Source organism: Fusarium mangiferae (genome assembly GCF_900044065.1).
Source record: "Fusarium mangiferae strain MRC7560 genome assembly, contig: FMAN_scaffold018, whole genome shotgun sequence".
NCBI classification, from domain to species: Eukaryota; Fungi; Ascomycota; class Sordariomycetes; order Hypocreales; family Nectriaceae; genus Fusarium; species Fusarium mangiferae.
The window spans coordinates 432,113-453,996 of NW_024573938.1; the positions used below are offsets into that span (position 1 = coordinate 432,113).

General features: G+C 49.0%; 12 protein-coding genes across 12 annotated transcripts; 6 read left to right on the forward strand and 6 right to left on the reverse strand.

Moving 5' to 3' along the window:
• Positions 1-172: 172 nt before the first annotated feature.
• Positions 173-717, reverse strand: FMAN_11934 (uncharacterized protein; the record flags this gene model as incomplete). Its single annotated transcript, XM_041824662.1, has 2 exons — positions 173-478; positions 532-717. The coding sequence occupies 2 exons, from the start codon at positions 715-717 to the stop codon at positions 173-175; spliced, it is 492 nt and encodes a 163-aa protein (XP_041690120.1).
• A 738-nt stretch (positions 718-1,455) lies between these two features.
• FMAN_16232 (uncharacterized protein) lies at positions 1,456-2,516 on the forward strand (the record flags this gene model as incomplete). Its single annotated transcript, XM_041824663.1, has 2 exons — positions 1,456-1,676; positions 1,751-2,516. 2 exons carry the CDS (start codon positions 1,456-1,458, stop codon positions 2,514-2,516), a joined length of 987 nt encoding a protein of 328 aa, XP_041690121.1.
• A 668-nt stretch (positions 2,517-3,184) lies between these two features.
• Positions 3,185-4,105, reverse strand: FMAN_11935 (related to alcohol dehydrogenase homolog Bli-4; the record flags this gene model as incomplete). The annotated part of the gene is made up of 1 exon (XM_041824664.1): positions 3,185-4,105. The coding sequence occupies one exon, from the start codon at positions 4,103-4,105 to the stop codon at positions 3,185-3,187; it is 921 nt and encodes a 306-aa protein (XP_041690122.1).
• A 958-nt stretch (positions 4,106-5,063) lies between these two features.
• FMAN_11936 (uncharacterized protein) lies at positions 5,064-8,132 on the forward strand (the record flags this gene model as incomplete). The annotated part of the gene is made up of 1 exon (XM_041824665.1): positions 5,064-8,132. The coding sequence occupies one exon, from the start codon at positions 5,064-5,066 to the stop codon at positions 8,130-8,132; it is 3,069 nt and encodes a 1,022-aa protein (XP_041690123.1).
• Positions 8,133-8,448: 316 nt separating this feature from the next.
• Positions 8,449-9,093, forward strand: FMAN_11937 (uncharacterized protein; the record flags this gene model as incomplete). Its single annotated transcript, XM_041824666.1, has 1 exon — positions 8,449-9,093. The coding sequence occupies one exon, from the start codon at positions 8,449-8,451 to the stop codon at positions 9,091-9,093; it is 645 nt and encodes a 214-aa protein (XP_041690124.1).
• An 830-nt stretch (positions 9,094-9,923) lies between these two features.
• Positions 9,924-10,402, forward strand: FMAN_11938 (uncharacterized protein; the record flags this gene model as incomplete). The annotated part of the gene is made up of 2 exons (XM_041824668.1): positions 9,924-10,113; positions 10,161-10,402. 2 exons carry the CDS (start codon positions 9,924-9,926, stop codon positions 10,400-10,402), a joined length of 432 nt encoding a protein of 143 aa, XP_041690125.1.
• Positions 10,403-10,829: 427 nt separating this feature from the next.
• On the reverse strand, positions 10,830-11,953 carry FMAN_11939 (uncharacterized protein; the record flags this gene model as incomplete). The annotated part of the gene is made up of 3 exons (XM_041824669.1): positions 10,830-10,993; positions 11,046-11,802; positions 11,864-11,953. The coding sequence occupies 3 exons, from the start codon at positions 11,951-11,953 to the stop codon at positions 10,830-10,832; spliced, it is 1,011 nt and encodes a 336-aa protein (XP_041690126.1).
• Positions 11,954-12,347: 394 nt separating this feature from the next.
• On the reverse strand, positions 12,348-14,117 carry FMAN_11940 (uncharacterized protein; the record flags this gene model as incomplete). Its single annotated transcript, XM_041824670.1, has 1 exon — positions 12,348-14,117. One exon carries the CDS (start codon positions 14,115-14,117, stop codon positions 12,348-12,350), a length of 1,770 nt encoding a protein of 589 aa, XP_041690127.1.
• Positions 14,118-14,661: 544 nt separating this feature from the next.
• On the forward strand, positions 14,662-16,502 carry FMAN_11941 (uncharacterized protein; the record flags this gene model as incomplete). The annotated part of the gene is made up of 7 exons (XM_041824671.1): positions 14,662-14,843; positions 14,895-15,102; positions 15,157-15,173; positions 15,226-15,328; positions 15,374-15,486; positions 15,599-16,276; positions 16,328-16,502. 7 exons carry the CDS (start codon positions 14,662-14,664, stop codon positions 16,500-16,502), a joined length of 1,476 nt encoding a protein of 491 aa, XP_041690128.1.
• A 575-nt stretch (positions 16,503-17,077) lies between these two features.
• Positions 17,078-18,706, forward strand: FMAN_11942 (uncharacterized protein; the record flags this gene model as incomplete). Its single annotated transcript, XM_041824672.1, has 3 exons — positions 17,078-17,138; positions 17,189-17,841; positions 17,891-18,706. 3 exons carry the CDS (start codon positions 17,078-17,080, stop codon positions 18,704-18,706), a joined length of 1,530 nt encoding a protein of 509 aa, XP_041690129.1.
• Positions 18,707-18,849: 143 nt separating this feature from the next.
• On the reverse strand, positions 18,850-20,186 carry FMAN_11943 (uncharacterized protein; the record flags this gene model as incomplete). Its single annotated transcript, XM_041824673.1, has 7 exons — positions 18,850-18,923; positions 18,978-19,141; positions 19,197-19,312; positions 19,362-19,490; positions 19,544-19,608; positions 19,668-20,089; positions 20,140-20,186. The coding sequence occupies 7 exons, from the start codon at positions 20,184-20,186 to the stop codon at positions 18,850-18,852; spliced, it is 1,017 nt and encodes a 338-aa protein (XP_041690130.1).
• A 1,082-nt stretch (positions 20,187-21,268) lies between these two features.
• FMAN_11944 (uncharacterized protein) lies at positions 21,269-21,740 on the reverse strand (the record flags this gene model as incomplete). Its single annotated transcript, XM_041824674.1, has 2 exons — positions 21,269-21,579; positions 21,629-21,740. 2 exons carry the CDS (start codon positions 21,738-21,740, stop codon positions 21,269-21,271), a joined length of 423 nt encoding a protein of 140 aa, XP_041690131.1.
• Positions 21,741-21,884: the final 144 nt, after the last annotated feature.

The following is a 21,884-nucleotide window of genomic DNA, read 5'->3' on the forward strand; positions in this document are numbered from 1 at the left end:
GTGGAATGGGAGTGATATAAGTGAATCGTTTTGGCTGTAGCATATTGCAATCCATTATTTAAACATAAAAGCTGTGGAACAAAAGCTCTGATATGCGGAATGACACTAGAAGTGAAGCCAAAGTACCCAAGCAGACACCTCATACCAGGCTCCAGAATTCTTCCTGGCCTATTTACTCGTGGAGGTACTTGACCTCTTTCCCAGGGTTTGGCTGCTGAACCAGCCCAAGCTGCTGGAGAGCCGTCAAGGCTCCCTCTTCCCCAGTCTCATCCACAATAAGCCCATCCTTAAGGGTGAAGATGGTCGTTCCAGAGAAGTACATTTTCTTGCCCGTATTCGCCGTCTCCAAAGCGCCGACTGCAAGATCATGGAAAGCCACTCCGGTATGAGTGCCGCCTCCGATCCAGCGACCGACTACATATGGCCCACTTGCAATCAGGGGGTGCTGGTAGGCATGAAACGAGATGTCTGAAAATGCCTGGTGATATGGGGTTAGCTACTAAGATGAGAGTTTTGCATGGATCTTCTTGCCTCTTTGAATTCTGAGAGCATCTTCTTGGCATTCTCCTTTCCGTATCGTGGGCCGTGCATTGGGTAGTTGATGACAAAGTTATCAGCGCAGAGCTTGTCGACGATCTCGGGATTGCCCTTGCCCCAGTACTCGGTGAAGTACTCCTGGATAACCTCCAGGTTCTTTGTCTCCTCTTGAGTCGGCATTGTGAGGCTGTTGATGTTGGTAGGTAAGGTGTTGCTGTTGTATTGATATGATGGATGATTTAGAATTCTGTTCTTGCTGTTGAGAGGAAGGCGATGGTTCTTATAGTGATATGGGTAAGCAACGTGTGAGAGGGAAGGCCACTTTGTAACTAGACTGATCCTTGCAATTCCTCATTTTCACAATAACCAACGATTTCAACTTGGTGATTGGCTGATTCAGAAGCAACAAAACCTCTTCGCAAACTTGATGCATGAATTCGGAGCCAGCGAAGGCAAGGGTCTATGGAGCCGCCAGATCACGATAAAGCAATTTTGCTGCCAAGTAATTGCTCAGTTCCATAGCAATGTACGAGTTTTATCCATGAGGCGAAATAAAGAGCCTCCGTGATTGGACAATTTGAAAGCAACATTCCACTCAAAGAACGTCATGGAGAAATGGTGAAATAAGCCTCCACCATGATTGGTCACATTGAGAGCAATGATCCACATTTGACAGCTCTGGCACTGTAATTGTCCGAGAACAAGTGCCGTCTCTGGCCATAAGTCCAGGGTTGTCCGGTAGGATTCGAAAGTAATGAGGAGTTTGAGTGGTGATAAATCTTCCTAGTCTGAAAAGGCTGACAGTACCAGGTACATATCCCCTATAAATAGCCACCTAGCGTAGGAATGGCCAGTCCAACTCAAGTCTTTTGCAAACCTCAACAACATCATTTCTAATACGTACCAGTCATCCCAGCCATGTCATCAATCACTGTATATCGTGGAACCACAAGCGGGAGAGTGCAGCAAGCCACAGTCCCATGGCCCGGTCCTCCACAAGCACATCAGGTCACAGTTCGCATCACTCATTCTGGTCTTTGTGGTACCGACGAGCACTACAAGTGCCAGGACATGGTTCTCGGTCACGAGGGAGTTGGCATCGTCGAGTCCATCGGCAGTTCTGTCGTGACTCTAAAAGTGTAAGTAACTTGAGCGCAACCTAACCCTTAACACTGGTCTCCAGCTAACAAGTCCCTCGATACAGTGGAGATAGAGTTGGCTGGGGCTATTGTCATGGAAGCTGTCTCAACTGCGAGTATTGCGATCAAGGTCAAGAGCTGTACTGCGAACAGCGACAGTTCTATGGCTTCGACCAGTTCGATCAGGGCTCGTTCGCGACTTATGCAACTTGGAATGAGCACTTTCTCTTCCGCATTCCGGAAAGCATCCCGTCTGCAGAGGCAGCTCCTTTGATGTGCGCTGGGGCAGCCGTGTATTCCGCTCTACGCAGCGCACAAGTCCAATGGTATCACCGAGTCGGTGTTCTTGGCCTCGGGGGTCTAGGACACCTCGCTGTTCAGTATGCTGCCAAGATGGGTTGCCATGTCACAGTCTATTCTCACTCATCTGGCAAGGAAAAAGCAGCCCGAAAGCTGGGAGCATCGGACTTCCAAGTAATGGGGGATAGTTCCCTTCCTAGTCGAGCTGTTGATTGTCTGCTCTTGACTGGCGCTCAGCAACCGGACTGGTCCCAAGCCCTGTCGCTGGTTCGACGGGGCGGCGTGATAACTACTGTTACTGTGGACTCGTCCGAGCTGCGATGCCCATACGGGGAGATTCTGATGAACGCGATCCGGATTCAGGGAAGCCTACCTGCCGCCCCGAATGTCCAACGCGAGATGCTCAGCTTCTCGGCGCTTCATGGAATAAAACCAGTTATCGAGACCTTTCCGTTCACTGAGAGTGGAATTAATGAGGCGATGGAGAAGCTTCGCCAGGGCAAGATGCGATATAGAGGCGTTCTATCAATGGAGGGTTAGGGATCTCCTCAAGCTGGGATGCATTTTCTTGTCATCACTATGGCTCTGCATCAGACTTATCTATCATAGGGGGAGATTAGCCCCTAGTAAGCCAAAACTATAGAGAAGATACTCCGACATGGTATGAACTCTGAAGAATGATCCAACTTATATTGCGGTAAGCTAGTAGTCTGTTGTATTAGAAATCCATCACACTAGTATGCGCCAGAAATACACGTCCAAGTTCCAGAACCAGATCACCGATTCAAGTTCATTTTGGCCTGCAATGTCGATAACCTCCAGTGTTATCACAGCTTGGGTCCTGGGCGAGGCTTAGGTTTAGGGGGAGGAGGCATTGGGTTTGGTTGAGAAGGCATTTCTTTAAGCGTCGCGGTGTAAGTAATATGTATATCTTGGAGGAGTCTAGACTGGCAATATCTTTGAAGGGGGACTTGAGAAGGATTGGTCTTGGCAGCGCGGTGATCGGGGTTTATGTAGAGCTGAAGCTTCTGTGACTCACTGCCGTATGGCAGTCACATATGTAGCAATCACAAACTAAACAATGCTCACAAACCATTCACTGTAAGTAAAAAAGCTGTACATTGGGTGCCACATAAACGTCACAAGCGATTATTATTAAGAGTGAAAATGCTACGACGCCGAAAATCATCCCCTTTGTTATGTAACTCTCAGCCGAGGTGCTGCTTGATCTCTTGCTGCGTCCATTCCCAAAGCTCTTCACGAGCATCTTTATCCTGACTCAGTTTGCTCCCCTTGCCCGTCACACCAACAGGATGGTAGAAAACTCCGCTTTCAACCTTGGGATCAGTCGCTGCCCATAACTGATTCAATGCACCCTTGGAAGCGTCAACAGCGATGAAGCTTAATACGAGCCTTGTGATTGTTCCCAAGATAAGACTGTGATTGATAATCGGTGCCGCGAGGTTCGTCTGCACGACTCCTGGGTGGACGCTAATGACTTTGATCTTGGGATATCGCTCAGCAAGGGCTGCGGCGTAGTGGACGTTTGCGAGCTTCGATATCGCATAGCGCGATGTTGAAGAGTAGCTAGACATTGTGGTGTTGAATTGATCGAACTGGTATGGATTCTTTGGCGACATGGACTCTCCCATCGACGAAAGGAATACAATCCTCACGTCGGGATTGGTCTTGGTGGTCTCTTCAAGATTAGGGAGCAGGAGATGAGTGAGAAAAGCATGACCCATATGGTTTGTGCCAATCTGGATCTCGTAGCCTTCCTCGGTGCGACCCTCTGGCGTCATCATGATGCCAGCATTGTTGATAAGAATATCGAGTCGGGTGGAAGATGTCTGGAACTCTGCGGCGGCAGATTTGATACTCGCTAGAGAAGCGAGGTCAAGCGCTAGAAAAGATATCGCGTCCGTGTTGGCGCCACCTTGTCGCAGCTCATTGACGGCTTGGTCAAACTTTGCTTTGCTGCGACACGCGAGGAAGATCCTTGAGGGCTCATGCTTTAACAGCTGCCGAGCAGTCTCAAGACCCAGTCCTGAGTTCCCTCCCGTGATGAGGATGACTTTACCCTTCTGGCTGGGAATATCAGTGTCGGGAGAGAATTTGACAGGTCCCATTTTGTGTATTGATGGGGAGACAATGAATGTCGCGGGGTGGCTGCAAGCGCGTCTTAATATATCTGGTAACGGCGGGCTCGGAATCGTGTTTCACCCCGTAATAGGTCTCTAAACTCCGATGCTAGGCTCTTTCGGCTCGGTAGTTGCATGATCGAGTTCTCGGCAAATGCGAAAACTCTATTGATGGTGACATGCAAGTGGGGGCCGAAATGAGCTTCTGACCACTAACGGTTCAAGGTTGCAGACGAGGTTGAATGGTGTAGTAATAAGGTAAGTATAGCTCTTCGAGCTATGTTATTTCGTGGCCATGACGTTGTCACAATATTAATTAAGGCCAGTAGGAAACCTTTGCAGATAAGAGAGCCTTTGTAGAAGTAGGGCGCTTGCAGCTCCTTGACCTGCCCTAGCGCAAGCCATACAGAGCGAGCTTAGTACAAGAGCAGATGGCCAGATGAGCTGAATTAATGACTATCATGCTTTATAGACCAAAAAGAGGTGCGGCGTCATATCTAATGATTGCGCTAATAAACAGTCACTGGAGCGAGTGTTCGTGAGCCAGTAATGGACACCTGTTAGCAACATGTCTTGTCTTCAGCTGGCCCGAGCGATGTAAATAATCAACTCGTATCTTGACAAAGCGTCGCGCAATGCAGTTTGGAGTAAGCCGATGGCCACGTACATTTGCACTTTTGATGCAAGTCTCAGCCCCTCAGACTTCGCATTAGGCAACCTGCGTTTATCAGCTGCGATAAATAAATGAGGGGTAAGCATTCCATTTCAACCTGCACCGCTTCTCTCCCTCTGTTTCCTACTAACTTGAGGAATCTCAGTACTGCTTTCCCCGAGCATAGTCGCATAGCGAGTAATACTACAGTTTTCAACCTCTACATTTCGTCCAATTCGCCCTTATCAACATATTGGCTTAACTACCTTCGCTTCTATTCCAAGCAATTCAGTCATGGCTAATGACTGGGATGCAAGCGCGATTTCGGCTGTAGCCGCTTTAATCGTCGCACTCTTCGCACTCCTAGTCGCTGCTGCACAGGCACTACAGCAGTACTTGATCACTGGTCAGCTCATCCGTCTTTGCGATAGCGTCGTGTTTGGCCCTTTGCCAGGTCAGGGCTACCGTGTTTGGCAATTTTCTCAGTTTCGCTTCCGAGTGCTCTACTCTATTCCTCAGATCAATCTCGAGGCTGATCTGTGGCCAAAGGAGAGCCCGCATATTAAGTCTTATGCTACCGGGGAGGAGATGCTACCTGATCTCCAACCGGATTCGCTAGTTGACTACTCGGCTTCAAGCTCCTCAGTTGAAATTGTGTACAGTCATAGAAGACATGTCAATAGGATGGGTACGGGATTTAGAGGCTCACGGACGCGAAGTGAATCTTCGAGTTTCTCAGAACGCTCCCGCTTCACTTATTGGGATTCTTTAAGACTTTGGCTGCGTCGCAATCTCGCAAGGACACGATTGGTAAATCCACCAGCGAGCACCGACTCCTGTAGTTCTTCAGAAGATTCTGACTACACTTCTTGGGACTTTCTGGGCATTTGGATGCGTCGCAAGTTTGAGGGAGCCCGCTCAATTATACCGCGGACGAAAAAGAAACAGCCAGCCTCTATTTCCAATGATGCATCCGTGGGTGAGGCGTCTTGGGTGTCCTTCTGCAAAGCCATCAACGCGTCATGCGGGGGATCAGTCAGATACCGCTCTGTCACTTACGACGCCGACCGATGTCCATCTGATCTCGTGACGGCGCCGATGCAGGTTTCTATGAGGGACATTGCCGTTATGGGGTTGACAGCAGGCATGAAAATCACCGACTGTTCATTCAAGGAAAAGTCCCTCTCGATGCAAGGCGCTATTGGCACAATTACTAGCTCCAACCATCCGATTCTTGGACCTATACTCCATTTCACGCCTAGAGCTATCACTTCACCCTTACCTCGATCGCTGAATGCATGGGGTGAAGATGATAGAGGGATCGTGAATGCCTTTTGGCTGTCTCGGACATGGGATGTCTGTACTGTTGGAAAAGTCTATTTTGACTCGCTCAAGAGACGTACCAGTCGACGGCTTGACGACCGATGGACTAGTTGTCAAGAGCCCGGCCAATATCACAGGAGTCATGGGCACAAAAGACCGTTTAATATGGCAGGGATTGTTCCAGTGGACGCTGATCAACGTCAAAGCCGAAGGAAAAAGAAGACCAAAGTCAAGACACCAGGCAGGACAAAGCCTACTGGGTCTGTGTCTGTGAGTCGCCGGTCGCAGGACGGAGATTGGCACATCATAGAGCCGCGGCCGACTGCTCAAGCAGCTGCCACAGAGGACATTGGGAACAAGGAGAAGGGAAAAGATTTGGGAGGAACTGGCGAAGGACATGAACCACAGGCGACACCAGTTCATCAATCTGCGTCGACCACGGAACTTAAATCTCCCGGTGAACGGGCTGCATCTTCTGCAGAGGAATTGCCCCAGCAGGTCTCCAGAGACGACTCATCCTCACAACAGGCCCAGGTGACTGGTCAAGGTTCAGTGAAAGAAAAGACGCTCGAAAGACATCTCGACGAATCCGACAACCCAGCTCAAAACGAAGCAAAAGGAAAGGGACAAAATGATGATATTTCAGCAGCACCTGTTTCCGAACCATTAGTACATGGCCAGCAACAAATAGAAAGAACAGCACTTAACACGGAAAAAGGTGGAGGTCAATTTCAAAGTACCTCATTAAAGCCTGAAGAACAGAATTCAGGCCGTCCCGAGATTAGTGCAGGGGGCTCCCTGGCCATGTTTGCAAGGCCAGTGCCTCGTCTCCTTCTGACGCAAACACCACACTGGGATACATTGCCAGAGGGAAGCCTACAAGGCGAGAGTCACCGAGAACTAGATATACACCAACCTCGAAGGAGAGCCACAGTCGAAGACGTACCAGATAGTGGCGATGAAGCAGTGTCTGAGTCCGGAAGACCGTTTGGTCCAGAGATCCACGACCGAGGCCGTGCAGCCAAGAAGAGACAGGAGAAGAGGAACAAGCGCAGCCGAAAGATTCAAAAGGACAAGGCTATCGTCGAGGAGTCGTGGGCCAGTGATACCAGATCTCAATTTCTTTTGACGTACCCAGAAGATGGACAAGGCTCAGAGCCAACGCCGAAAACAAAAGAGGATAAGGCTCACGCAAGAGAAGCTGAACGACGTCGCAGACGAGAAGAGAGAGAGATAGAACGCGACAGACGGAACAGATCGCGAGGGAACGTTGTTTCTCTCAACCGGATGGACATGTATTGGTTCTGCCAAGTGGACATCTACCAGGGCTTCTGGGCTACACCGTGGCGATCCGACGCACCTATAGATACATCGCTAGTCGGAGCCGTCACTGTCATTCTAGAAGCGTTGCTAGGATTTCTGGAAGAGAATGTCAGCTTGGTTTACTGCAGACCAATCCGCTTCCACACAACTCGAGACTGGATCACATACGGCGGCATATCATACCCTGCGTACGCGAGTAATGCCCGAGGCGGCGTTATCGCTAGAGGTTCATACAAGGGTGTTCGAGTTCCAGCGTTTCAGTATACCGTCCCAGCACTCGAATTGCTGTATTCGTATGAGTGGCAGGTATCAAGCTACCTACACGATCAAGAACGCTACTGCGAAGACCTCAATATCGAATTGATGAGAATCGACGCGTGGCTCTCGTACGTCGGTCGCACAGAACGAATTGCAAATGGACCCACGGACTTATTGAAGGGAGCGCCGGCCCTTGTGCAGCTGCTACAGGCTGACTTTGAGGTAGACTTCATGAACATTGATCTTTCAGCCAAGGAGGGCGGTCATCAGGACATACAGGGTTTGGCGGACAATGTGATGGATTTTCTTACGGACGAGGAGCTTGATGAGGCTGAGCAATTGTACACCCTTGTTGCTTTGCTCCGTGCTGTCAAGGTCTGTCAGTGTGTTTTGGCTGGGTCGAATACTCGTGAGATGGAGGAGATTCTTATGAAGGATGTTCAGGCACATCTTGTTTGACACTTGACTGCGATAACCGATTGGGACAAGGAGGCGTAAAAGGAGGTGGTTATTGAGCCTTCACAAGGAAAGCCTATTATTGAATGAAAGTGAACTGGGCTCTATCTTTTGTTTCAATGGCGATTCCTGGGCTACCCTAAATGTCTCGGGTGTCTTATCGTTACTTCCTAATCGGGCAGTTTCACCGATAACGAACCCCGCACTAAAGCAAAACATGAGCTGTTCGGAAGTCTCATGATCAACTTCTCTGTACATCAACTCACAAGACCTACAGAGAGAGTGTTCAAAATACAAAGCCCCGAGAATCAAAGCAAGAATGAAATTCACATTATTCTCCGGCGTGCCCAGCCAACCACCCCTTCCGGAAAACCCACAATCCGAACCGTTTGAACTCATCGCTCTTCCCGGCCCCGACATTTGGAGAACTCCCTCTTGCGCTGGAGGACGCGATGACTTCAACGGCCCCATCTACGCAACACCCATCCCTCTAACCTCATTCAAAAGCGCCAAAGTCACCATATCCTCAGACTTCCCCGGGAATTACTCCCAAGGCGGTCTCATACTGTTCATGCCCGAAAGCATCCCAATCACTCAAACCGATTCTCAACTGCGCCTCGAGGAATCACCACTAACATGGATCAAAGCTGGCATCGAGAACGTCGACGGTGAATTCTTTGCTTCCGTCGCTGCTGCGAAACCATACTCGGACTGGAGCTTGGTCAGGTTGGGGGAGAGCTGTGCTACCTTTGAGATGGAGAAAGCGAAGGGTTCGCTTTGGATATATGTCACGGGTCAGGATGGGCGGAGAACACCAGTCAGGAAGTTGACTTGGGTGGTTGATGTTGCCCCTGAAAATGATATCTGGATTGGCGTTGCGGCTTGTATGCCCAAAGGTGACGAGAGTCAGAACGGCGGAATGTTGAAAGTGCAGTTTCGAGACTTTTCCATCTCAACAGAGTAGCCTAGCGACCCTAGAACTCGGCACCATAGCATCTTTGAACAAGTGCCTTTCGCCTATTACGAAAACTTCCTACTAGGACCTAAGATGTCCATCTCGTATCGCTGAGACGGCCCGGAATCCCTGGATCGGATGTCCGATTTGGCCCCACCATACTTCGATCGGGGCCCTTTCGCCAAGCTGGCTAGGGTCAGTGATGCCAGTGAAAGTGCAGGCCAGATCAAACAACGTCTTAAACGGGTCATGTGATTCGCTCGCAAGCTTCGGGTATGATACCAACGACCATGACCACTGGCGTCTCCAGAAAAGTTGTTGTTCCAGTGCCCAGGGTCCGGGGGCTTCTGTGTTTATGTCCTCCCGATCAGTGATGGAAACTTCCTGAGTGAGGCGTCTGCTTACATCAAGAGAAGGCATGCCCAATGTGGCCCATGTAGTTCTGCCGGTGTTCATGGCATCGAAATGCCTCCAAATCACATGTCTGTAGTCGCTTATTATTATACATATTGCTACATGGACTGCACGATTAGAACATGACAAACCAAGTGTTAAGGAACGTAAGAATACTGTTCAACTTGTGTCCTGTATTCGTCAGTCTATCTGGCGCAAAGCTCGGCGATGTCACTTTGTTCATTGTATGAGTTCCAGTGTTCCTGATAGATGACTAAAGGTTCAATACATATAAGGTGAACTGCCACCGGGAAGTCAATTAACTAGAAGGCGTATAAAGGCGTTGGAGAGCTGCAGCACTTCCACTACAGTAGACTCACTTCCTTTACCACCATCTAGCGCAGAGGTTCACTCATGTCCAATCACCCTCATAACGCCCACTCACCATGAAGACCGTGCAACGTGAGCTTCTTCCCCTTTCTATCATCTTGATCTTGGTATTCATCATCCTCTTCTTCCTCTCCTTCTGCATCACCCTCCTGAAGTACATCCGACTTCTTCTAGATCTCTTCTTCACCGCCGTGTACTATTGTATCATCCCAGTGGGTGGCATCGCACTTCTCTTCTACCTGTTTCGTTCACTTGCGTAGGTATCCCAGTCACTGCCCTCTAACTAATACTAGGATTGAAGATCCTCGGTCTTCAAAATGTACTTTTTGCTGGGATTTCTCACTGCGCTTTTGGGATTTCTTACCGGGCTTTTGGTCATGCAAGCCTTGAAGTCTCCCTACTTTCTGATGGGACATTTCGTCAACGTGTTCTTCAAGGTGTATTGCTTGTTGCTTTGGTATTTCTGGCTCCGTCTGATCAAGGAGGCGTTGCAGCGACATTTTGGTCGGAGGACTTGAACCACGATGCGGGATGAAGGTTCACCGATTACTGTTGGCTTGGTGAAGGCAAACTGTTAAGAGCTGGGGTAGAGCCACGTTCAGGCCCAATATTCCGTCGTCGAGATCAGAGGAGGCAAGAAACGTTGGGATACAAGCCCCGAGGGATAAAGATGGTTATGTATTTTAGCCTAAGCTTAGCAAATTCTTTACCAATTTTTTATTGGCACCCTTGCCTACAATTAGGACTTTTCGTAACTTCATGGCTTGACAAATGAATTTATTACTCCGCTGCTGTCCGGGATGACTATTGTGGAGGTACTGAGTGTAATGGAAATGAATCAAGTAGATGAATTGAAATAAATAGGTGTATCTTCATACCTTGCCAACTCGCAAGAGCAAGGCGGCCAGATGTCTTTACCATATAATACCAAAGTTCACCATGTCTTCCTTTGTTAGTAACCACTAACTAAGGGGCTCTTTGGCACTCGGAGCAGAACCATGCTGCGAGACTTGTTCCTCCGTCCACTCCCAGAAACGTTTCGCATGGCCAGTTCCCCCTTCAGCCTCCGTCTTTGATCCTTTGACCATGGCCGGTAGCGCATGCCACAACCTTCCCCACGGCGAAACTAAAAGTCCATCAGGTTAGTGAATCCACAAGAAGCATCCCGGACTACTTACTAAATCTGCCCGAATTCTCAAGCGTCACATCAGGAGAGAACCCCGCAAAGATATTCACATACCCACCATAGTCTGACGGATAAAAGACAGTCTTCCGAAGAATCCAAGTCAAAAATTTCCCCTGCGTGCGCCAGAGCTCTGAGTCGAGATTGCCAGGGTTAAGCGGCACAGAGATGATACCGTCGCTTTTGTGGCGGGCAGCATATTCCGTGGCGTGATAGTAATTTCCAAGCTTGCTAATCGCATATTGCTGAAATAGACTCTGCTTGTTAATGCCTTTAACTCGATCGATGTATTTCTTCGTGGACGTCCAAAACGCAGCTGTTGACGATGCCCAAACAACACGAACAGTTCCAGGTGTAGCTGTCTTTGCAGTATCGACCAACACAGGCGTCAATCTCTTTGTCAGCGCAAAACTACCAAGACAGTTGGTTCCTAATTGCAGTTCGTAGCCCTGCTTGGTCTTGGAGCCATACTCAGGGAATCCAACGCCTGCATTATTAAAAAGAACGTGAAGCTTATCTTCCCTGCTGAGAAATTCTGCTGCGGCTGCCTGAACACTATCGAGGTCGGCGAGGTCAAGCTGGATACAGATCAATTCGCCATGTGATTCTGGAAAGGCAGCTTTGATCTCGTCGCGGGCCTTTTCGTTTTTCGTTGTTGTTCGTGCGAACATGTAGACTTTTGCATTCTTGCTGTAGACCATCTTGGCGATTTCTTTTCCGACGCCGGTATTTGAGCCTGTGATGGCAATTACCTGGATTTTGAAAAGCAGACGTCAGTGAGGGCTACGGGGATGATCACGGATAGCGACGTACTTTGCCTTTGAGATCGGGCAAGTCATTTTCTGTGTATTTCGGGCTGCCGGCGAATAAGCTCTGGCGCACGATATTGAATGCTGCTGCCATAATGTCGTTCTGAGTTGTCTTCTGTGACATACGAATGCAATCAGACGATTGACTGGGGTGGAGCAGACATTGCTATTTATTAAATTTACCGTGATGGCAACGCGTTCGGTCGATGATGCAGGCTTTCAAGGACATGATGATCGACAGAAGCACTCGGAAGCTAATCTTCAGTGGTCTAAGCGCATTGAAAGCGCTGGAGTCGATTCGCTGACTGCAGCATGGCGTACCGCTAGCCTCAACTTTAACCGTGCGCTTGGACCGAGGTATGACGTCTCCTTCTAGAGCATCACTTTGCTCGCTTCTACAGATACGCTCATCCAAATCAATTGGACGTCGGTCTCTTCAGTGATAAGATAATAGACTTGGTCTCTGTTCTCAAATGTGTCACAAATAACTACTGCAGCTTCAATACATCCTTCAACACCGCCAACGCCCCAAACAACTCATTATCATGGTACTTCCTCGCCACGATCTGCAGATTGATCGGAGCACCAGTAAATTCCGACTCTTCCCATAACTTCTTCACCTGTCCGCAAGCCTCGCTCAACGGCTTATACCCAACAGAATACTTCTCGCTACCCTCCACCTTGACAGGTGTAGGAACGACAACACCAGGATAGTCCACAAGGTTATACAGCGACGTATAGTTCCAGAAGAACGCTGTGTCATGAGCTGATGCGGGTCCGACGAATGCAGGTCCAATCAGGATATCCACGTCTTGATCTTCCCAGCTCTTGGCAAAAGCCCAGCGAAATTCATCTCTCTCCCGACGCATAAGACTCAAGTCAACAGCTGTTTGCATTCCAAGCGCCTCTGCATCCTTCCAGATCCAGTCACTCAGAGGATGAATGGGCTCTCCTGTGGCTTGGATAGCATCTCTTGTTGGTTTTCCACCATCTGGCCAATACATGCGCCGGATCTTGGACCAAGCGCCCGCCGAGTCAAAGACCTTGAAGTCCTTGAGCTCAATAAGATCACTGTATCGTGGATCACAGAGCTGCTCTCGTGCCCACGCGAGAGCCTTCACAACTGGAGGTTGAGGAACAACAAATCCATCGTTGTCGACAAAACCAATCTTCAAACGACCATTGATGGGAGTCTTGAGACCATTCCAAGGGATGGGCACCAATCTCGGGTCCTTTAGATGGGGCTTGGACGACAAAACGCACTGCATCAGCAGGTCCATGTCTCTCAAGCTCCGACACATAGGGCCAGTTGACGCCAAAACAGTCAACTCAGCTGGAAATGGCATTGCATCGAAACCTCTCATTGGCATCGTGTATGACGTTGGCTTGAATCCGTAAATACCGCAAAAGGCTGCGGGACCACGGATACTACCGCCGATATCAGTACCAACGCCGAGGACAGAACCCTTCATTGCAATGAGGGCTGCTTCGCCGCCGGTCGATCCGCCTGCGGAGAGGTTGATGTTGAAAGGGTTGAGGGTACGACCCCAAAGCGAGTCAGTTTCAAGGTGCATGATGGTTTGGGGCTGATTGGTCTTGCAATAGAACACGGCGCCGAGACTCCTCAGAATCGCAACCATGTCACTATCTGTCGTATCCTCTCTCAAACTTGCCAGACAGCCTTGAGATGACAGCGTTCCAGCTATGGCCATGTGTTCCTTGATGCTGATTGGCAATCCGTGCAGAGGACCAATGGGTTTCCCGTGCTTAGCCATATACTCGTCAAGACCTCTTGCTTGAGCAATAGCTTCGTCCATGAGCCATTGAGTTAGACAACAAGTGAGTTGATGTGCGATGATAGAACGCTTGGCAAAAGCCGTGGCGACTTGAACCGCCGAAAATTCACGGCTGGCGAGTGCCTGTAGTAAAGCAACGGCATCATAGTCTTCTGTGATACGGACCTCGTCTTCTGTGAGGATGCCGCAAGACTCAGGGATGCCGGAAACGTCAAGGGGAGGATTGGCGATCAACTCAGCAGGGAGGTAGTACTCTTGAGGGACTTTGGCCTTGATGGTGTTGATAAGAGCAGCGCGTCTAGCCTCAAAGGCAGGTGTTCCGCGAGGAACAGGCTTTGGTTCAACAGTGAATGAAGCAGGCTGCTCTACATCATCGGTGGCTCTCACTTGAACAATGGAGGCATCTTTGATCAGGGCTGGAGGCTGAGAAAGCGGAATAGGGGCAGGTGAAAGGACGCTCATGGTGAATTGGGGACGATGTCTGATCAAGATTGATATGTTCAGAGATAATGGCTTTGGATGGAAGAAACGTAGATAGACCGGATAGATTGAAAGATAACTTCAGTATTAATACTACTCGTGATTACACCGGGATAATCATCTCGTTCCTCTCGCCCGCTCATGTAACTTTCGGAATTGCATTCCTAGTCTCTTAAGGTAGGTCGACGCGAGGATCCGTCGCAAATACACATCATTGGGCAGAATCACCAACCTAACTTAGCTCAAGCCCACGTCCCACCAAGACGATAAGACTGACCATTCACGTGTATTTGCGCCATCATGTTACATGGATGCACCACTAGCTTATCCGCCCCCCTCCCAGCGGGGAAGCGAATCTCGGAAACCAAGATAACTAACCTAAGCTATCGGTATTCAGAGCTTCATCATATCAGCTGTATCATTCTTTGCTTGGTAGATAGGGTATATATTGGCAGGCCTCAACGCACGTCTGTATCCATCAGATCTCGTACCAATCCGCTTTTCTTTCATCTTTAGCCTACCAACAATGTCCGAATCTATCAGCATCCCTGGTACTGTCCACCTTGTGGATCTGGACCATGACATGCATGCTCGTCATGCCAGTTCATCTGCCGACATTGTCCTGAACCCGACTCCATCCAAGGACCCCAATGATCCGCTGAACTGGACTCCCCGTCGCAAGCTCCTCTCACTGATTTGTCAGAACCTGTACGTCATGAGGTGTACTCTACTTGCTGCAAGACAACTAATGATGTGTAGATATACCTGGTTCGCTGGCTTTGCAGTGTCAACTGTCTATTCCGTCCTTGTACCCCTCTCCGCTCAATCTGGCGTTTCCATCGCAACTCTCAATGAGGGAACGGGATATATGTTTCTCTTTCTTGGCTGGAGTCTTCTTTTCTGGCAGCCTTTCTCTTTGCGCTATGGCAAACGCTTGACGTACCTGATCTCTATCCTTGGTGCAATAGTAAGTGACCCACCGTGTGAGACTGGTTAATATTTCTAACAACTTATTGCTTAGGGCACCAGTATTTGGAGGTTGGTTTCGATCTCGAACCTGATAAGTTTCCGTTATCTAACGATATCTTAGTGCATATGTCAAAAGCAATGGCGAATGGCTAGCAAAGTGCATTATCCAAGGCTTCTTCATTTCGCCCATCGAAGCTCTTCCTGAGATCTCAGTCACCGACATTGTAAGTGTCCAAACCACTTATTAAAGCTTCCCCTAACGCGCGCAGTACTTCACCCACGAGCGCGGTACATACATGGGAATTTATTCATTTGCCCTCGCTGGCAGCAACTACTTTGCCCCAGTTGTATGCGGCTTCATCGCCGATCACCAAGGCTGGCAGTGGGTCTTTTACTGGCCCGCTATCTTCCTGGCGGCTGTGTTTGTCTTCCTCTTCCTCTTCATGGAAGAGACCAATTACACCCGTGAACTCGTTTCTGAGGACACTACCGAGGTTTCTCTCTCAGGGTGAGATCAAGAATGAAAAGAGTGATCCCGTGACTGCAGACACGCCGGCCGCGGAGAATGGCGAGGTTTATAATACCCCCAAGACCTTTATCCAGAAGATGTCGCTTTGGCAGCCGTCGCCGGGACAAAACATGCTCACGCGATCGTGGCGATCGTTGAAGTATCTGACTTGGCCTGTTATCTTCTACGCCGGTTTTTCCTACGGTTCATATCTCATCTGGTTCAATGTTCTCAACGCAACGGCCTCACTGATTCTTTCCGGAGAGCCCTACAACTTTAGTTCATCTATGGTTGGCCTTAGCTACCTTGCTTGTTGCGTCGGTGTCATCGTTGGAGCTCTGGTCTCTGGCAGACTTAGTGATATTCTGACCATCAGACTTGCCCGTCGCAATGGCGGAATTATGGAAGCTGAAAGCCGCCTTTGGCCATTTGCCATCTGTGTCGTCATGGTACCATGTTCACTGATTCTCTGGGGTGTCGGAGCTGCCCATGGAGTCCATTGGTTCGGACTTGTCTTTGCGATGGGATGTCTCGCCTTCACCAGCGCTGTAGGCGTAACTCTCAGCGTCAACTATCTCATTGATAGTTATCATGGCATTAGTGGCGATGCGATCGTCACGGTTATTCTCATTCGCAACACCATGTCTTTTGCAATCAGCTATGGGTAAGTCTCATTCCGACGAATCTTGTCAATTATCGCTAACAGGTTGATTAGCATTACCCCTTGGATCACTCATCTTGGGTATCAGAACTGCTTCATTTCCGCAGCTTTTGTCGGAATGGCAGCCTCCTCTGCGTTCATCATTATGATGGTCTATGGCAAGATGTTCAGAACTCGTAGTGCTGAGAAATATTATGAGCTGGCTGAGGATGGTCAAGCAAGCCACTGATGGAGAAATGGTAATACTAGTTACTTCCTGTAGTGTAATGAGGAGAGAGTCGTCGGACCTTAGGAATATTGGCATTTGAGAGTATCTAGAGCCTCATAACTTGACATTCTTAATCGTTGTAGCTCTTCAGACGCGTATTCACAAATCCTTAACTCAATCTTCTGCTTTCCATTCCTCCCGAACAACCTTGATAAGTCTCTCAGGTGTCTTGATAACAACATCCAGTAGATCGAGATATGCAACAAGGAACTGATTGGGCGAATGGGATCTTGATATCGGCTATCGTTGTGCCAAGCGTCTGGCAGGATAACCATCCATGTTAACCCCGCATCCCAACAACTCCACCGTGAAGCTATCGTCCAGTGACGTTGGAGATGATCAGCCCCAGATAACGCTGACGCACGCCAGGAACACAGGTTAACCTGTTTAGGTCAAGATGTCCCTGGTCACACGCCAACGTTAGATTCAAATAGCGCCTGAAGCTCCTCCCTTGCCCGTTGTCGTCTCCAATAAACCACTTCATAAATGCCCCCGCCCGCGATTTCTTGTTTGTGTCCAGACCCAGAGATGCGACGATGACCGATAAAATTAACACTTCGCGGAAGAAGTTACGCACAAAAACTGGTTGCTTTACATGTGAGTCTATAGCATGCGGTAGGTCGTGTTGCTAACATTTAGACAACCAGGTAGACAAAGACGTAAGAAATGCGACGAGAAGACCCCGATCTGCGATTTGTGCCGATCTTCAGGGCGAAGATGCATATGGCCGTCAGCAAGCGATTTACTCGATCGTCGATACTCCCACCATAGCGATTCACGGCACCAAGATCGTAGCCTCAAAGAACAAATACCTGAACCCGATGATGAAGGCCTTTCCTTGATACCCAGCTGCAGCACTCAGCCCATTCAACATGCCCTCTCTCCCTCCAGCACATCAACAAACTACGAGATGGATTCTGTCTGTCCATTAGACCTCCTATCGCAGGCCGCCACCGTACACCGCGTGCTCTCCAACCACCTAGAGCTCCGTGTCTCAGATCACTTTTCCGATAAATACTTTTCCCTCCTCCTACTACCAGACTGTTATCGCGGATTCCACGACGGCTGGCTCACCGAAATCAAGCAGCTGATGGTGACTCACAAGAGCTTATACTACTCAGTCTTGGCTTGTGCTGCATCACACATATTCCTCACCGACTCTGTCTGGGAAATGCATCCTCTTGCGTTATCCTATTACGCTGAAGGGGTGAAAGAACTTCAGCTTTTGCTTGGGAAGGTTGCTCAATATGAGAACCACGACGCGCTCCTCATGTCTGTCATGCTGCTTTATCTTCACGGTGTACGTCATCCAACGATTATGACAGGAAGTCAATCACTGACAGCAGAAGTGCTTAGGATGGGGCACGCATAGTGATGTTGCACAGCACGTCAATGCAGCGACGCGTATAGTAACTTTGAGACTGCTCGACAAACCGGCCGGCATTCAACGATTGTTCGACAGACTCGCCCTTGAAAGTGTCATCTATCAGCAGTTCCTGCTCTCAACAGGTCTATGGTCAGAAAGCAGCCAATCTGACTTTGTGTTCGACCCGGATTTCTGGGATAGTGTTGAGAAGCTCCTCAACAGGTCCTCACTCTTGTCAGGAGCGCCTTGGAATGTTGAAAGCCCTGTCTTAGGGGTGCCGTTGTCTTTCTTCCGCACAGCCATAATTCTACGAGAATGTTATCGCTCGGGTGTCAGTTTAGATCCCGCAGTTTTCAGCCAGATACAACAAGAGGTACAGTTCTGGGAAGCACAACTCTGTGATCCGGACTCAGAATCCATTTACACCTCCACCGATACAGTGAGAAAGATACCCAGCTTAAAAATCAGGGACGAAACATATTTATATGCGTTAGTTGCGTCTCTCCTGTTGGAAGAGATTAGTGAGAATGGGAGTAGAGTGACTATGCCATCGGCTGTATCAGGGGACAAGTGGCAGATAAAAATGTTCCTACGAATTCTCAAGAGTCACCAAGGGAGTCGAGAATGGGCAAGATCCTATGCGGGGAATTGGCCAGCGTATACCTTGGGAGTATTTCTTTCTTCACCTGAAGAGAGGCTGGTGGTGAAGGAAGATCTTGAGGCTTCGTGGGAGGTCACAAGAATGACCTATGCCCTGAGGTATTGCCGTGATCTAGATATCATTTGGAAGTCGAGATAGTAATAGGTGGTGAATATCCAGGACATATGTTTATGTGGATCTTTATGGATCACTAGTGAGTTCCGAGTACATAATCAAGATATATACTTCTTCATAATACGAGAAAACAAATCAAGCGTTTCTATATCTACTTTTACTTTTATCTAAATAATGACCTGGTGAGTGGCAGGCTTCTCATCCTCGTGGCTGAAGATGTTGACGTCCCAGCGAGGCTTGTCTGTTGAGACTTGGTCAGCACTGACTTTGTAAGGAGTATTGAGATTGGACTTACTAGCGACGTAAGGAACGTTGTACCGGCGCTGCTCCTTGCCGACCTGCTCGATCTCGCGGATATCCTCCTCGGACAAGTCGATCTCCTGGAAGTTCTCGGCAATGCGCTTAGGTGTAACAGACTTGGGGATGACACTGTGGCCACCAACCTGAGCCCAGGCGAGACTGTACTCTTGTTAGCCATGTAAACAAGTGCAACATGGAGGTGATGATGACTTACAGGACTTGAGTGGGTGAAACGGGTTGACCCTTCTCCTTGGTCAATCGCTCGGCGACGGCCTTGATCTCGGGGTAGGTGAAAAGGAGGGGAGCGTTGACCATGTTGTTACCGAAAGCCTAAGCATAAATTAGAGCCGAATTCTTCATTTGCTCAGCAGCAACTTACAGAGTATGCGGTAACGTGGATGTTCTTCTCCTTGCAGTAGTCAATGAGATCCTTCTGGATCAGGAGAGGATGGCGCTCAATCTGGTTGACAGCAGGGACAACTCCAGTGCCCTTGATGATAGCCTCGAGCTTTAGGTCGCGTTAGCTTCTTTGTTTCAGCGTCACATAGGGAAACTACTTACGTGCTCCTTGGTATGGTTGGAAACGCCGACGGCGCGGGCCTTGGACTTAGGCAGCTCGGTCACAGCTGTACAGAGAGAGGTTAGCCGCATTCATCAAAAGTCTAGATTGGATAGCTAAACTCACCCTTCCATGTGTCGACGATGGAGATGCTGTCATCAATGACGACGTCACCATCGGGCTGGTTTCCTCCGGTGAGAGGGAACAGATCCTGACCAATAGGAGCTCCAGAGTTCTTGAAAGAAACGGGGAAGTGGATGAGGTAGAGATCAAGGTACTCAAGACCGAGCTCCTGCAGACAGTCATCCAGAGCAGCCTCGACCTGCTTAGGGTCGTGCTGCGAGTTCCAGAGCTTGGAGGTGATGAAGACATCCTCTCGCTTGAGGCCAGGGATCTCAGCAAAGGACTTCTTCAAGGCCTCGGCGATCTCAGGCTGGTTTCCGTAGACCTTGGCGAGATCCAAGTGTCGGTATCCAACCTTGAGAGCCTCGTAGACACCCTGACCGACCTCACCGGGAGAGGCTTGCCATGTGCCGTATCCCAAGAGACTGAAAAACAATTAGCTCATTCTTCTCTGGGCCTCGTGGGGTTTACTTACGGGATCTTGGCGCCGGTGCTGAGGGTGAAAGTCTTGCCTTGAGACATTGTGAAATCGAGTGTTTTTAAAGGGTATATGAGATGAAAGAATGAGAAAAGAAAGGCGGGAGAGTATTTATGTTTGAGGAGACAGGAATATTTTACCTACAGCACATCAACCCCGCTATCTGGGCATGTATGACTGATGGACCTGTGAAAGGGCGCTAGAGCGCGCTACTCGAAGCGCTCCAATCTTGGCTCTTTATGGCCGCCTCAAAGCAAGATCACGAGCAAGCTCCCCGCAGTGGAACTCGAGTCAATATCCGCCTCATTCATCTTAACAGCCCCAAGATTCGAAACTGTCAACCGGTCCAATCAGATACTCGTGTAACAGGATGGACCTGGAGCAGCTCTGTAATTTGCCCGGTTGATGAAGAGTCAAAACTCACCAGCGTTGGTGATTGATTGCAGATTCAGGTTGCCCAAATCCAAGTAATAAAGCGCATTGGCAATCCGGCAACCAACAGAAGGTCTCGGGCACTACAGAGGAGAAATTTGAAGCGCATTGGCTTCTTATCAAGACGTATGACGCCGCTTTACTCTATGAGATGTGATTTTGAGACTCGTCGTTCTATACGAGATTTACGAATTATATGTCCAGAAATTGGCCCCCCATTCTCTTTTTCCCAGTCTTACATTTATTCAGCAGCTCTGTTGGTGCGCAACTATAATGACGCACTCTGGATTGGCCGCAGTCCCCGATTCGCTCGTTTTAGAACCAGATCCACCTGCTTAGCTGGCGATATGATAATAACGATAACAATTTAAGAAAAAGAAATGGTCAGCAAAGGAGAACAGCCAGATATATTGATGGCAATAATACACTACTTTTTTTTTTTGGGCCCTGATTGCGCTTCGTTCACATATACAGTATTGCATGGCTTGTCAAAGTAGCTTCCTGAAATGATCATCAATCATGCATCTCACGGTCGTCTGCCTATACGCAAAAAAACACTGAGTCCGTAGACTAAGATACCCGGGAATAACTTCGATGGTGCAATTTTATAGACCAGCGTTTGGTGCATTGCACACTGAGTTGAGAGTATACTCAATTTAAGGACCTGCCTATCCGGTCTACTCAACCATCACCTTTACTTCTCTTCTCGGTCCTTAGGGACATGCGCGCGCACCTCGATCTCTACTCGCATATCGTCCAGAGCCAAGCGAGGGACCCCCAAGGCTGTCCATGTCGGCTGATGATTCGGACAATACTTCTTGAGGCAGCGAACCATCGTCTCAATTGCCTCGTTGTTGCAGGGCAAGTGATGTGATCTTAGGAAGAAAACATCCTCCCAGCCGCGACTACCTGCTGCCTTTAACGCACATTCCACGTTGTCGAATGCTTTCTCAATTTGTACTACAACATTCGGGTCGATCTTTTCTGTCTCTCGATCCCAGCCGCCTAACTGTATTTCAGCAACGCCGCTTTTATTTCTAGGAATGAATCGTACCTTGCCCAGAACATTCAATGACGTCTCCGACACGGACGGCTTGGCTGTACCAGAGGTCCTTCTTGGCGCGCTCGCCATAGCCTTCGTAGGCAGTGTAGGTAAGGTGAGACATGATTGCAATAACGTGTGTTGTTGAGATTCTAACACTGCTGAGTCGGGAGAAGAAAAAGAAGAAATTTGATTGATCATGAAATAAAGATCAGTGAGTCAGTCAGTTCCATCACGGAACATAATGCCGAGGTGGAGGATGACAAAT